This window comes from Cebus imitator, unplaced genomic scaffold (genome assembly GCF_001604975.1).
Source record: "Cebus imitator isolate Cc_AM_T3 unplaced genomic scaffold, Cebus_imitator-1.0 Scaffold124, whole genome shotgun sequence".
Classification (NCBI taxonomy): domain Eukaryota; kingdom Metazoa; phylum Chordata; class Mammalia; order Primates; family Cebidae; genus Cebus; species Cebus imitator.
The window spans coordinates 4,981,204-4,995,978 of record NW_016107439.1 but is presented as its reverse complement, the minus strand read 5'-3'; the positions used below and the strand labels follow the sequence as shown (position 1 = coordinate 4,995,978).

Genomic DNA, 14,775 nt, shown 5'->3' with positions numbered 1-14,775 from the left:
TTTTTTGACACAGGATCTGGCTCTGTCACCCAGGCTGGAGTGCAATGGCATAATGCTGGCTCACTGCAGCCTTCCCCTCCTGAGGTCAAACCATCCTCCCACCTTGGCCTCTCAAGTAGCTGGTACTACAGGTACATGCCACCATGCCCAGCTAATTTTTGTATTTTTAGTAGAGATGGGGTTTCACCATGTTATGCAGCCTGGTCTTGAACTCGTAGGCTCAAATAATCCACCCATCTTGGCTTCCCAAAGTGCTGGGAATACAGGCATAAGCCACCATGCCCAGCCTGCCTTCATATTATTAATGATGATTAATTCAATCTAAAAGATGATACAACTATGAATCTTGGCATAGAAAAATTGTGTAATTTTTTAACTTGTCTTTATAGGAGAGCCCAAAATACAAAACAGATAAGGCATAGCCATTTTATATCTTTGGGATCTCTACTACATAATCAAAATTAAAATTATATTTTAAAACATATTTCACTCAAGATAACTATTTACAGTGATAATTTCATATTTCTTAAAATTATCACAATGAACTAAATATAATGCTATGTAGAAACAATACATTTGATGTCCAAACCATTGTCATAAACTTAATCAAGAAAATCATTGATTTGATTATTTAGATTCATGTAGGTAAACTAGATAAGCTATTTGACAGAATTTTCCTGTTTTCAGCTAATTTCTGGTTCAATTAGTCAAGCAACAAAAGCAAAAAACTTGAAATAATAAATCACAGGGAACCAGTTTAGAAGATGCAGGAAGTCCTAGCAATGGCCAAACCACAAGAATAGTTGACAGGGAAAAGGCTCATTGTTCACTGATATATTATAAGTAGCATATAGGTAGATGAAATAGAACACAAAAGAAAACGAGCAATCAAGGGAAAAAAGAACAGGGATAGGAGGACCTCTGAGAAGGCATTTAGAGCAAATAAAATGACCAGAACTGTCAACCAGTTGTTATCTAAAAAGACAAACTGCAAAGACTAGAAAAGTGAGGTAGGTGAAGTTGATACCATATCCATCCATTCAAAAATTTGCTCATTGCTCCTAGGTGCTGGATACTGGGGAATGTTCCATAAGAAATTTTTTTAAAAACAATCTATTGCTGTAGAAGCAATACTTAGCATTGCTGAGCTCTTCTACATGCTAGACACTGTTTATTAATTCATGTAATTCTCCCAACAAACCCATATGATAAAGGTGCTATAATTAATAACACCTTACTGGTTAACTAGCTTGCCCAAGGTCACACAGCTAGTAGGAAACAGAGATAATATTTCAACCCAGCTAGCCTGGCTCCAGTGCAGTAGTTCTCAACCTCAACTTCACATGGGGCTCATCAGGGGAATTTTCAAATGATACTGATGCCTGGGTTTCAGCCACAGAGATTCTGATTTAATTGGTCTGGGGTTTGGCCTAGCTACTGCGATTTTTCTAAAAGCTTCCAAGTAATTCTAATGAACATCAAAGTTTGAAGTTTGAGAACCTCTGTTTGCAACCTGTGTTCTTAATCACTGAGTGGCATCTCAGCTATCTAGACCTTGATCTCAAAGACTCTAAGTCTAATAAGATAGACTCTAGTATTTGTATAAACGATGTAAATAATTAACTATTGGATGAAGCAGTAAATAGCAAATTCCCTGAGTGTTCTAAGTCATGGGTAGGATAACTATACTTCCCAAGGTGTGCTGGGGCCAATGTGACTATGCCCCCTTTTTCTCCCCAGAATACACCAGGCTGGACAGTGAGTAATCTGATCATACCGGTCATGGGTGAGGGAAGCACAGGATTACTTCCAGGGGGCGATATCAGGGATTTCTCATAGACTTCTCCAGTTCTCATTTGAGTTAATTTTTAGATTTAGAAATGAAACATGGAAGGTCATAAGGACATCAAGGAATAGTAGGAATATCATGAATAAATGTGGAATGGACAGAAAGTGTTACTGAAGTGTAGGTAGCAATGCAGGGAAACAGTGCTGTTAGCATATGGTTTGCAGCAAGACAATCATTTAGTTAAACAGGAATGTTCTGAACATTACAGAAAAAAATCATTTAGCATTCTTAGTTTCTTCAATAATGCTGGTAATGCTCTTGCAATCCTGTTAGGGCCAAACTACCTCTACATCAGGGGCAGTTATGCTCCTAGGTGACATTCCTTAGATAAAGTTGGAGATTAAAACCAGAACTTGTTCTTCACTGTTGTATCACCAGTGCTTAGCAGAATACTTGGCATATACTAGGCACTCAATACATGTTTGAATATGGGTTGAAAGGGAAAAAGAGGAAGGAAAGAAAGAAGAAGGAAGAGAAGGAATAAGGGAGAGAGGAAAGGAAAGGAAATCAGTTTTAGTCACATAATAGGGTAGTTGGTTAATTAGTTCAAGGCATATTTAGAATATGGCTAAAGAAATCTTGGCTAAGAAATCGCCTTTGCAAAATTATAACTGAGAACCTGACTGACTCCATCCTGCTTCTAACCTCCAAGCTGTCCTTGTTTATTCCTGGGCATAGGCTATATTAATTTTGGGAGGAATTTATACAGTTTAAAACAAAGATGGTAACAGCCCTTTCCCAAAAAAACAAACCTCCCTCTTGCCTGGGGACGAGACTTCCTTTGCAGGATTAACAAATTAGACACAACATTAGAAATTATGGTTTAGGAGTCAGGCAGCTGGAGGCTACAAGATTCTTACTCTCCTTAAACTGCTCCTAAGATCAGTGCTTGAGATATTTTGCAGATCCTACACCTGATGGATCAACTAGCACCACCCAGATCAATTAACTGGCTCATCTGATCTTCTGGACCCCACCCGGGAACTGACTCAGCACAAGGAAAAATTGACAGATTCAACTTCCAATGGTTTCATCTCCTACCTAACCAATCAGCTCTCCTGGCTCACCAGTTTACCCCCATCCACCAAGTTGTCCTTGAAAACTCTGATCCCTGTATGCTCGGGGAGGCTGATTTGAGTAATAATAAAACTCTGTTCTCCTGCACAGCCAGTTCTGTGTGAATTACTCTTTCTCTGTTGAAACCCCCCTGTCTTGTTAAATTGGCTCTGTCTAGACAGCGGGCAAGGTGAACCCATTGAGGCTTTACAGCTACAGAATCAATGGGCAATTACAAACAATAAAAAACAAAGTTACATTTCACAACAAATTTCATGAATAGGTAAATGCTTAAAAATTAACTCAAGGATACATTATTCAAAGTATTGAAAGTAATTGTCACATCCTTCTGAATATAGGTATGATACATAAAAAAATGAATTTACACCATACTTACCAAATCCCTATGAATATAGCCATTTCTCTCCAGATATTCCATTCCTTCACATATATCCTCGCATACACTCAGTAGCACTTCCTTCCTAAGCTTTCCTTTTCTCTCCCTGAGATAGTTAAGCAGGCAGCCATTTTCCATGAACTCTGTCACAATGTAAAGGGGCTTCCGCTGTATACAGACCCCATAAAGTTGCACTAGCTTTGAATGAGATAATGTCCTGGTGAAGAAAAACATATACCAGTGAGCAGAATTATGTTTGCATTTTAAAGTGTTTGAACACAACTGGTAATATTTACCATCTATTTATCACTCTCATTATCAAGATAAGTTAAAAATCAACCCAAACACAGAGAAAGTATTGCAGTTTCCTTGCCACTGAATGCACTGAGAATGTGGGGTCAAGAGTTTAAACGGTAATGCCAAAGGCAGTGTGGAGACAGAATATTACATGTCCCATATTGTATGTGTCTGCATTTTATTTTTCTCCTCTTCGTTTTATAATCCTTTTGTTTCTTCATCACTGTTTCTCCCTGCTAGGTCAAGCAAATTTCCTTTTCTGTTCCTTGAATTCCAACTTTCCTACCTGCAGCTGCTCAGATGAAAAATTCTGGACAGACAGGAGGGAGGAAAGAGTGACTATAAAAGAAAACAAAAATTAAATTCTAAAGCATGAAGTTCTTTAAAAGGAAATTTCTAGATAAAGTTGGAAACTAAAAAACATTTACCAACATGAAAACTTGCAGTGTAGTTAGTAATTGCACACACACACACGACTCCTTGAATGTTGTCTATTAAAACATACCTAGAACTTTTTAGTTAATCTAGACTTCAAACATTTATTGTTATTTTGTGTGTGTGTGTGTGTGTGTGTGTGTGTGTGTGTGTGTGTGGAAAATGTATTAATCTCTAAAAGCCTTTTATGCCAACTAGTCATTGTGGAAAATAAGCTTCAAATCAATGCTTATAATTTTAGAAGACGTATAATATACCAGTTCTCTGTGTCAAAAGTATCTTGAAAAGTTATCACTTCTTTTCATTCTTTTCATTCATAAAGGTAAAATAAAATCAGTGACTTGGGAAGACTGTGTACCTTAACACAATGTATAAGAATGATTATTGACTCGTTACCATAAAATTAGCTTGTGAAAACACTCCAGTTAATGGGGAAAAGAAGCATTCAGAGAACTTAAGATTATCTTAATTTGGAGATATATATTATATATATTTTGTCTGATTCACTTTTTGAATTCATAAAATGTACTTTCAATTAATGGGTGCAATTGACATGTGTATGGAGTAATTGCAGAAAAGCAAGTCTTGGGATAAAATATTAATTTACCACAGGAAATGCACCAAGTTGATATCCACAGGGAAGCATTTGAGAATTGAAATATTACTGCATTTGCTTGTCAAGATTGCTGGTAAAAATCTAACAGAAATAAGGCAAACCTTTATCAGAAATCAGGCAAAAACAAATAAATTCTCATATGTGATTGAGTCTAACAAGACAAATATTTCTCACAAGCATAGAAAGATGCAAACAGAAAGATCTACCTTCTTGTTTGTTATAACTTTAGGACTTCTTAATACACGTTATTTCTCAGTTTAGACAAGTATGTAGGGATTTATCATAGGGCAAACACACATTTAAATTTGTTATTTAAATATCTTTGGACACTTTGCAGGCTTCTCCATTTCTCCTATTCTAATTATTCTCTTTCCCTAAGTAATCGCATTAAGTTTCAGGGTTTTAAGTATCATCTCTGGTGATCACTCTCAAGTTAATACTCTCCATTCTGACCTTATTCCTGAACCCCAGATTAATATATTTACCTGATCATACTTGGTGTCTAATAAATAACAGGCTTCTCAAATCTAACATGTCCAAAGCAGAATCCTTGATTTTCCCCTAAACCTGTTTGATCTTACCCCATCTTTGTAAATGGTGCCGGCCTTCACCTAATATAATAAGGTACACCAAAATCTTAGAGTCATCTTTGCTCCTCTGGTTTCTTCCCACTACCTGCCACATTTAATTTATCAGCAAGTCTTGATGACTTTATCTCAAAAATGTATTCTGAAACCATTCTCTTGCCATCTCTTGCCCTCTGACATATATTAGTTTTCTAAGAATGTGTCAATAATTATGTTCATTAAGATCATGGTTTTTGTGCCCAGACAGTTCACAGTTTTGATTTCAATTAGAGGCTCTAACAATGTTTTGCTGTGGGACTACAGTCAAATTACATAATGTAAACCAAAAATAAAATTCTAAGCCCCCAACCATCTCAATGGACTCTTTCTCTTAGCCATGGTTGTTCCAAAGTTAACCTGTAAAACTACTTCGGGCCATGATGGGAAGAGGGAGTTGGACATGCCTCATAACCATTAACATCAACACAAGCATTGAGACTGATAGAACAGACTCTTAAAGCCTAATAAGAAATATTTACAATCTATTTTCTCTGAAATCTTCTACCTGGAAGTTTCATCTTCCTAATAAACACAGACCATCTTTGTTGGTCTCCACAGCTCTTTACAGTAACCTGGACATTCCTTTCCATTGATTCCAGTCCTCTGGATAATAACCAACTGTCAATCAGAAAATCTTTGAATCTGCCTATGACATGGAAGCCCCCACTGGTATAGACCGGAGACAGGGAAATACGGGGTAGAATAGGGCAGTTCCCCAGGAAAGACCTCTCCCTTCAGCCTAGATACTGATGGCCCTAAGTGAGAACAGGCATTCCTGTTTCTGTGCCCCAAAAGTTGCTTTTTGACCCACCACACCCACTATCCTGTACCCATATAAACTCCAAACTCCAGGCTCCGGAAGCAGACGAGGAGATGAACAGACAACTGGCAGAACAGAACAGCAAAAGAGAGAAGAGAAGGAACATTGGGAGGAGTTTAGCTGGGGACAGTCAGAGAATCAGCTATTAGACAGCCAAACTCCAGGGGCAGGTCATCTACCCACCCCAACCCCTGTCGAGCTTTCCATCCATCCTGCTGAGAGCCACCTCCAACACTTAATAAAACCCCATATTCATCCTTCAAGTTTGTGTGTGACCCGATCTTCCAGGACACTGGACAAGAGCTTGGGATACAGAAAGCTGTAACACTGGCCCCCTGCCCTTGCAAAAAGGCAGAGAGTCCACTGAGCTAGTTAACCCTTAAGCCATCTGTGAACCACAAGTCTAAAAGAGCACACTACAACACAGGCCCACTTGGGCTTTGAGGGTTGCAGACACCCACCCCTAGATGCTGCTGTGGGGCTAAAGCTCAAAAGTGCTTGCCCCTGTTCCTGCACCTGCGCATCTGCCTGCTTCCCCTCCTGCAAAAGTTTTGAGATCATGGTGGCTGAACAGAGAGACGCACCTCTGTCGTATGTCCTGCAAGTGGGGGCCAAACTCTCCCATTTTACCACTACCAGCTGTCTTGCCTTTCCAGACCAAACCAACATATATCTTACATGCATAGACTGATGTCTTATGTCTCCCTAAAATGTGTAAAACCAAGTTGTAGGCTGATCACCTTGGGCACATATATCAGGACCTCCTGAGGCTGTCATGGGCATGGCCCATTAAACGTCTAAATTAATTAAGACTTGTCTCAGATACATTTTGGTTTACAATAAGCTTTCTAAATTTTCTTTCTTATCTATAAAGCTGGGATCTTAATAGAAGCTACCTCATAGAATTGTGGTGAGGATTCGTTAACTCATTCAGTAATCCACATATGTTTTTTGAGCACCAACTACATGCTAGTCATCCTTTTAGCACTCACCAGGTTGAACAGGAGAAATAATTAGGAGGTTCTATTATTATAGAGCTTCCATCCTAGCAGGAGAGAAATAAAACAACTACACATGAAGCTTCAGAGTATGACAAGTACTTTGATGGAACTAACACAAGGTGATATAACAGAAAGCATTTGGCATGGGTATGCCAACTTAAACAGAATAGTCAGAGAAGACCTCCTGAAAGAAGTGATTTTCAACCACACACAGAAAGGAGCTAATATGTGCAAAGCTGTATATACTTGGTAGATAGTATGTTAAATGCATGTCAACTATTTTAAAGATAAAGAGGATGTTAGAATTGAAGATTTTCTGCCTCACTTTTTAAAAAGTCAGGGGGGTGTGTGTGTGTGTGTGTGTGTGACAGGTTCTTACTCTGTCACTCAGGCTGGAGCACAGTGGTGACATCATGGCTCACTCTAGCCTCAACTTGCCGAGCTCAGCTGATCCTCTCACCTCAGTCTCCTGAGTTGCTGGGACTACAGGTGCCCAATACTATGCCTGGCTAGTTTTTGTGTTTTTTGTGGAGGCAGGGTTTCGCCATCTTACCTAGGTTGGTTTCAAACTCCTAGGCTCAAGTGATCCTCCCACCTTCGCCTCCCAAAATGAATCAGGGAAAATACTGTCCTCAAAGATCCTGACCTCAAATGCCCAATCAGGTTTGTACCTTTCAAGAATTCTCTCATCATGACATTAAACGTCTTCAATTATTTCTTGTTTGATAGAGTTTCAAATATGATTTCAACTCTCCCTGAATCACTGGTCTCCCATTCATTCTTTCTTTATTATGCCTATTTAATCCAACACAGAAATACAATTTTTGTCCTTTAGGTATAGAAAAACCATGGTCAGATACAGATAGTTACAGGAAAAAAAGGCCAGACAGAGATAGGTGCCTGGGGCATCTAGGCACACAAAAACATCCTTGGGAAGCTGATGTCACTTGGAAATTGTAACATAAATTCCAACTTCACTTGGAATTTATGTCACTGGGAAATTGTGTTTGTAACAACTTCTCTTGGAATTCATTCTATTGTAAGAGAATGGAAAGAATATTTTGATAGGATCCTTGGGATAGGAGTTGAGAGCCCCCAAGGGTATCCTGTCTGCCTTCAAAAGAGAATGGGTCCAGTTAATCGCCTCTGATTGTTATTGTTGTTTGTTATTCCACGTGGAGTCTGCAACTGTGGGTCAGGAATACATTTCTCTGGAAAACAGAGCAGAATCTAAATAATGCCATCTGGAGTTGTTGTTCTTCACAGCATTGTTATTCCTCTAAATAAATGTTGAACAAACATTTAAAGAATGTTAATTTGAACTATGGTCTAATTATTGGCTGTCCTGGTCCAGCTCAAGCTGTTACAGTTGTGAACCACAAAAATGGGTTCAACCAAGTCAAAATGCTGTCCTGGGAAATCACAGAAGAGTTGTGTCTAATGGTCTACAAAGAGCCACTTCTTTTAAAGCTCTAAACTCTTAACGTCCTCTGAAAGCAAATACTTTTTTATCCTTACAAAAACATTAACTCTTTTTGGCCACTGGAGGATGCCCTTTCAAAAAATGAGTAGTATATCACTACCAAGACATAACCACTTTTGCTTCTGGGAAAAGGGGGGATAAAAGAGTACTTGTAAAGCACCTATTATTAAGCTGAAAGAACACACTTGCTTGTCACTGATATGGACAGGAAGCAGGGAAATACTGGGTAGAAGAGGGCAGTTCCCAGCAAAATCCTCACCTTCAAGCCTGGAAACCTGCAGCCCTAAATGGGAACAGGCATTCTTGTTTTCACGCCCAGATGTTGCCCTTTCCAAGACCACTCTAGTCTGCCACACCCCTATCCTGTACCCATATAAACCCCAAGCTTCACTGGCAGAGTGACAGCAGAAAAGAAGAGAGGAGGAGGAGTGTCTGAATATTGAGATGAGTTCACCTGGCAACAATCAGAGAGGAGATTGGCCACAGAACGGTCGAACTCTCAGGGAAGATCATCTTCCCACACCATTCCCTTTCTAGCTTCCCATTCCTCCCACTGAGAGCCAACTCCATCACTAGCTAAAATGCCTACATTCACCATCCTTCAAGTCCATGTGACCTGATTCTTCCTGGATGCCATACAAGGACCCAGGTATCAAGAGGGCAGGGTGCAAAAGGCTGTCACCATGACTCTCCACTGAGGTGGTTAACACTTAGCTATCGGCAGAAGGGAAAGCCAAAAGAAAATTGTAACACTTCTAGACACTGTGGTGGGGCCAGAGCCCAAAAGCATTCACTCTGGCTCACTTGTATGCCCCCACTCCCGTAAGAGGTTTGAGCACACAGCAGCTGAGTAAATGAGCCACCCCCTTTGCAAGGGGTTCTGCAAACAGGTCAAGGGAATTTTCCTGTCTTATCTTTATCACAAAAATTATCTTATTTAATTCACAAATTGATGCAGTGAGGTAGGCACTCTCATCCCATTTTACAGATGAGAACACTGAGACTTGGAAAGGTAGAATAATTCATCCAGGTCACACCCAGGTCAAATAATGTGCCTGGGTTACACAACCAGCTTAAGCAAAGTTGTGACACAAATCCAGGTATGGCTGCATCCAAAGCTCATGTTGTTTCCATGACACCAGGGCATTGTACAATAATTACCAGGGTGTTATCTATACGTACATCATCACTTTGGCCTCTTCAATGAAATCCTCTTCAGACATGGAGCCTTCATTGATGGCCTTGATAGCTACCTGGATATGTGACCGCCATTCACCTAAATGGACCACTCCAAACTGACCGCTTCCAATCTCCTTTATAAAAGCCAACTCAGACGGATCTATCTCCCACTTTTCTGAAAAAGTAAAATACCCATGTTACAAGTAGAAAAAAAAAGAGCGTTAAAATTTTGGGCTGGAAAATGTTTAGGAATTATCTATTATTTGACTGAGAGGTTAAATCATTTATAAACAAGTGGAGGGGATCTGAAGCCATTTTAATACACTCACTGTGGCTTAAATGTACTTCAAGAACTCAAGTTTCAAAACACAAACTTTGCTTACTTGGTGATGTTTGTACAACAGATTATGGATAGCAAATGCACTCTCTGTTCCCAAAGAGAACAGTGAACACATTTCTGTGCCTTTCTAAACTAAACCTACCAAAACTAGATCTGGGACCCAAAATATTTATGTTCCCAGTCTGGTTTTTTTCCTGGTGAGTAAATTTGTAAGGCAAATAAAACTGTGATTTCAGTTCGTCTTCTTGATCTTCTCACTTCATCTCTAAAGGGCTTTTCTCCTTTGGTACTTCTTCTTCCTAGGGAAGAGTCCAATGAAATCATCTAATAAACATATTCAGTGTTAGAAATCTAACCCACATATATCTAAGAGTATATCTGAAGTGAAATTTGTTGCTGTATATTTCTCATTTTATAGAAGTAAATCAGGATAAAATAAACTGCTTTTAAAATAATCCTCTTGAAAACTGTACCAAACTTAATGGTTTTAGCGTCTCCTTTTTATACAGCAACACCACCATCTGCTGGAACTTTCGAATCATGCGTTTAAGAGTTGTAAAGGCTGGTAGTCCCTTCTACCAGCTGTGCAAAGTATTCCCTCCTCCCTACAGTAAGTATGTTATATTTTATTATTGCTTTTTTTTGGAGACAGAGTCTCGCCCTGTCACCCAGGCTGGAGTGGAGTGGCACGATCTCAGCTCACTGCAACCTCCACCTCTTGGGTTGAAGCAATTCTCCTGTCTCAGCCCCCCAAGTAGCTGGGATTACAAGCATGCCACCACATCATGCTAATTTTTGTATTTTTACTAGAGACAATGTCTCATCATGTTGCCTAGGCTGGTCTCAAACTCCTGAGCTCAGGCAATCCCTCCACCCCGGCCTCCCAGAGTACTAGGATTACAGGCAAGAGCCACCACGCCCCGTCTAGAAGGTATGTTTTAAAAGTAACATGGGAGGATATATTCATGGCCTTGGAATTAGCATAGATTTATCAACAGACTATAACTAAAAAGAAAAATACTGATAAATTATACTTCATAAAACTTATGTTCATCAAAAATACTCCCATTAAGAAAGTAAAAACTTAAGCCACAGAAGATATTTCTAAAATATACAACCAACATAGAATTCTTATTCTGAATATAAATACATCAACTAGAGAAGACATATAACCTAAGGTTTTTAAGGGTAAAAAAGTTGAATGGAGTATTCTCTCATAAAGAGAATATCCAAATGGCCACTAAACCAAATTGACCAAAATAATGAGTCATCAGGGAAATGTAAATTTAGACCATAATGAGGTCTAATCTACACATACCAGATTGGCTAACATGTAAGGAAAAAACTAGAATAAAATATTGGCAAGGGCAAAGGTATGGAGCCACTGTAACATATATTATTGATGGGACTGTAATTTGGTATAAGCTCTTCAGAAAACTGACTATATCTACTAAATCTAAACATATGCATAGCCTGTGACCAAACAGGTCTACACTTAAGCATATATCCAACATATGCTGGAATGTAAATGAGCACTTAACTTCATCAAAACACACAGAGGAATGTTCTTAACAATGCTATTTGTAAAATGTATATATTATTTGCAAAAAATTGGTAACAACCCAAATGGCCATCTAAAGAAGCATGGCTAAATCAGTTGTGGTATGTCATGCAGGGTAGCACTGCACCACAGTGAAAATAAGCCAACCCCACCCAGGACCATGGACGAAATTCACAGATGTAATGAGGTGAGGAGGAAGGCAGATACAAAAAAATGCATAGTGTCCGATCCTATTTCTATAACCAGGCAGAACAAATCAAGCTATAGACTTATGAGTTGTGTACTATTCTATTTGTTTTTAAATTTTTTTAAGTTTATTTTTAAGAAATTAAAAAGAACATATTTAACTTAAATAAATTGTTAATGGTGGAACTTTGTATTATGTATAGCATCTGGGGACCAGAGGAATAATACAAGCACCAATAATAGCTAGAAATCCTGCTTCCACTCCACTTAACTTAATGAAACCCTGAGTCCCAGTTACTTCTTTCCCAATATAATTGTGTTATTACTTTTCTTCAGTATATTCTGAATCCCACTAACGAGAGAAGTTTAAAAGAAAAAAATGTCACCAAATTAGAAAATAGGGTTCCCTGGCACTTATTTATTCTCACAGTTTTACAAATAGCATATTTGCTAGAAAGTGACTCAAATTGAACTTTGTGCACATTCTATTTGGGGAAAAAAAGGATGAAGAAGATACTTTTAGCAGCTCTTTTTAGTAGCTTCTCTTGGAGAGGAATCATTCCCAGGCACCCTTGTAACCAAAGAACAACAAAGCAAACATCCAAATAAAAAGAATAGTAACTTATCAAAGGGGTAAAGATTAAGGCTACTGATGATGTAACAGTAAAATCTGAAGGAAAACTGAAGCATTTCTCCCCAAAGTTTGTATTGCCCTTACGAGATGCACATATTTAAACATCTCAGAAGGGTCATTTAAACTTTGAGAAGAAATGTTTCGAGATAGACATTTCAGAAGCGCTGAGGGTTCAAAGAACCAACAGGGAACTTGGAGTAGATTCTTTTCTTTTATTTATTTATTTATTTATTTAGAGACAGAGCCTCACTCTGCTGCCCAGGCTGGAGTGCAACAGCATAATCTTGGCTCACCGCAACCTCCGCCTCCTGGGTTCAAGCGATTCTCCTGCCTCAGCCTCCCAAGTAGCTAACTAAATCTGGCTAATTTTTTGTATTTTTAGTAGAGATGGGCTGTCGCCATTTTGGCCAGGCTAGTCTCGAACCCCTGACCTTAGGTGATCCTCCTGCCTCAGCCTCCCAAAGTGCTAGGATTACAACAGGCATGAGCCATGGCACCCAGCCAGAGTAGATTCTTTACTACTGGATTTGCTATTTTACTTCATGTGTACACACTTTACCGTAGCTAAACCCAGCTGTGGCCGGTAAACAACTGCCCATCAGCCCAACTGGATATCGGAGACGTGTCATGAGACCTATGGAGAAAGAGAAATCAACATTTCAAGCCTAGTTGCCAATATAGAAGAAAGAATGAAATATACTAGAATATAGTATCATTCTTTAAATAATTAGGCAAACAAAATTCATTCTACATGTTAGTTTGCTTATTTTCCCATTTGGAAAACATTTTCAAAAAAAAAGTTCACTGTATACAATTTAAAGAATCTAACAAAGTATAAAGATGACCCCCAAAAATCCCTCACAAAAATCTTAGAATCCACAGATAGATTATTATCATCTTGGTGAACATGTTTGCAAAAATCTTTATGTGCATAATTGAAAACATGAACACATCCAATATATTATTTTACAAAAATGTAAATAATTTGTAACAAGCTTTTTGCACTATGCATGTAATTGATATATGTCATTGACTATAAACAGAGCTTACATTTATTTCCAAGATTTCACTATTATAAAATATGTCATATGTCCTTGAACATATATTTGTCTGTACCTCTCAATTATCACCTTATAAAATGTGATTTCCAGGTAAAAGGGTGTCCAGAAAGGCTGTACTAGTTCATTCATCCACCAATGGTGTTGAAGTGTGCCCATTTTCTACACTTTTTGTTTTTTGTTTTTTAATAGCATGGTAGAGTAAATGAGACTTCATTTGATTGGGTTAACATATAGAATTCTATACATTAAATGTCTCTTTTTTTCCTTTCAGTGACCCACTTGGGCATATACCTTACATTTCAATTTAGTTTAATAATCATTTATTATTTATTTATCCAACTAATATTTATTAAAAGCCTGGTATGTGCCAAGCACTAGCTAGATGTTGGGAGACAGTAGTGAACAAGACTGATTATCCCTGCCCTCATGAAGATTACATTCTATGAGAGGAAGAGAAAATAAACAAGTGCATGCACACACAAGAACAAGTAGATGATGATGATTAAGTGCAAGGCAGCCTAGATAACATATAGTTACTTTAGAGTGGGTGCTCAGGGAAGGCCTTTCTAACAAGATGACAGCTATGCTGATGTTGATTGACGAAGAACCTTCCAGGTAGATGAAACAGCATGTGCAAATACGAGAAGACAGAAATGAGCTTGACCAGTGTAAGAACAGAAAGAAGCACATATTAAATGCCTGTTGTGTGCAAGGCACTCTTCTAGGTAGATTCCCAAAGATCCCAGCAGATCCCAAGATGAGTAAGATGAGGGCTCTGCCCACAGGGAGTTCTATCTCAGTGAGGGAAGACAGGCAGAGAGAGGCCGTTCTAATGTGAAAGGAATAAATATTGTGCTGGAGATGCATATAGGGTGCCTTGGAACATAGAGAAAGAGCACTTAACACATTGTTGGACTCAAAGAAGTCTTCCAGGAGAAAATGACTAAGATGAAACTAACACATGGACTTAACCCATGAGGAGAAACTATGAAGGACTTTCGAAGCAGAGGAAACAGCATGAGATGAAACGTAGAAGTGTGGGGCATGATGGTGGGTACTTGAGCAAAACTCAGGAGGTAGAGAGACAAATTACACTGGAGAGGTAGAAAGCATTCTGGGTACGATGGGCCTCATAAGCCATGCTAGGGAGCATTACATTTTCCTGCAGGTGAGAGGAAGCTATTGAAAAGTCCCAAGTGGGAGGGCACAGTCAGTTTTATATATCCTTTTTTTT

The 14,775-nt window shown here is 38.7% G+C and overlaps 1 protein-coding gene across 1 annotated transcript in view; it reads right to left on the bottom strand.

The window, feature by feature from the left end:
• Positions 1-14,775, bottom strand: part of TXK (TXK tyrosine kinase) — a 68,818-nt gene that overhangs the window by 9,841 nt on the left and 44,202 nt on the right. Inside the window, exons 9-11 of the mRNA XM_017540320.2 lie at positions 13,040-13,114; positions 9,763-9,934; positions 3,303-3,519 (exon numbers count right to left, since the gene is read on the bottom strand). Coding sequence (XP_017395809.1) covers positions 3,303-3,519; positions 9,763-9,934; positions 13,040-13,114 — 464 coding nt within the window. The remainder of the gene's footprint in view (positions 1-3,302; positions 3,520-9,762; positions 9,935-13,039; positions 13,115-14,775) is intronic.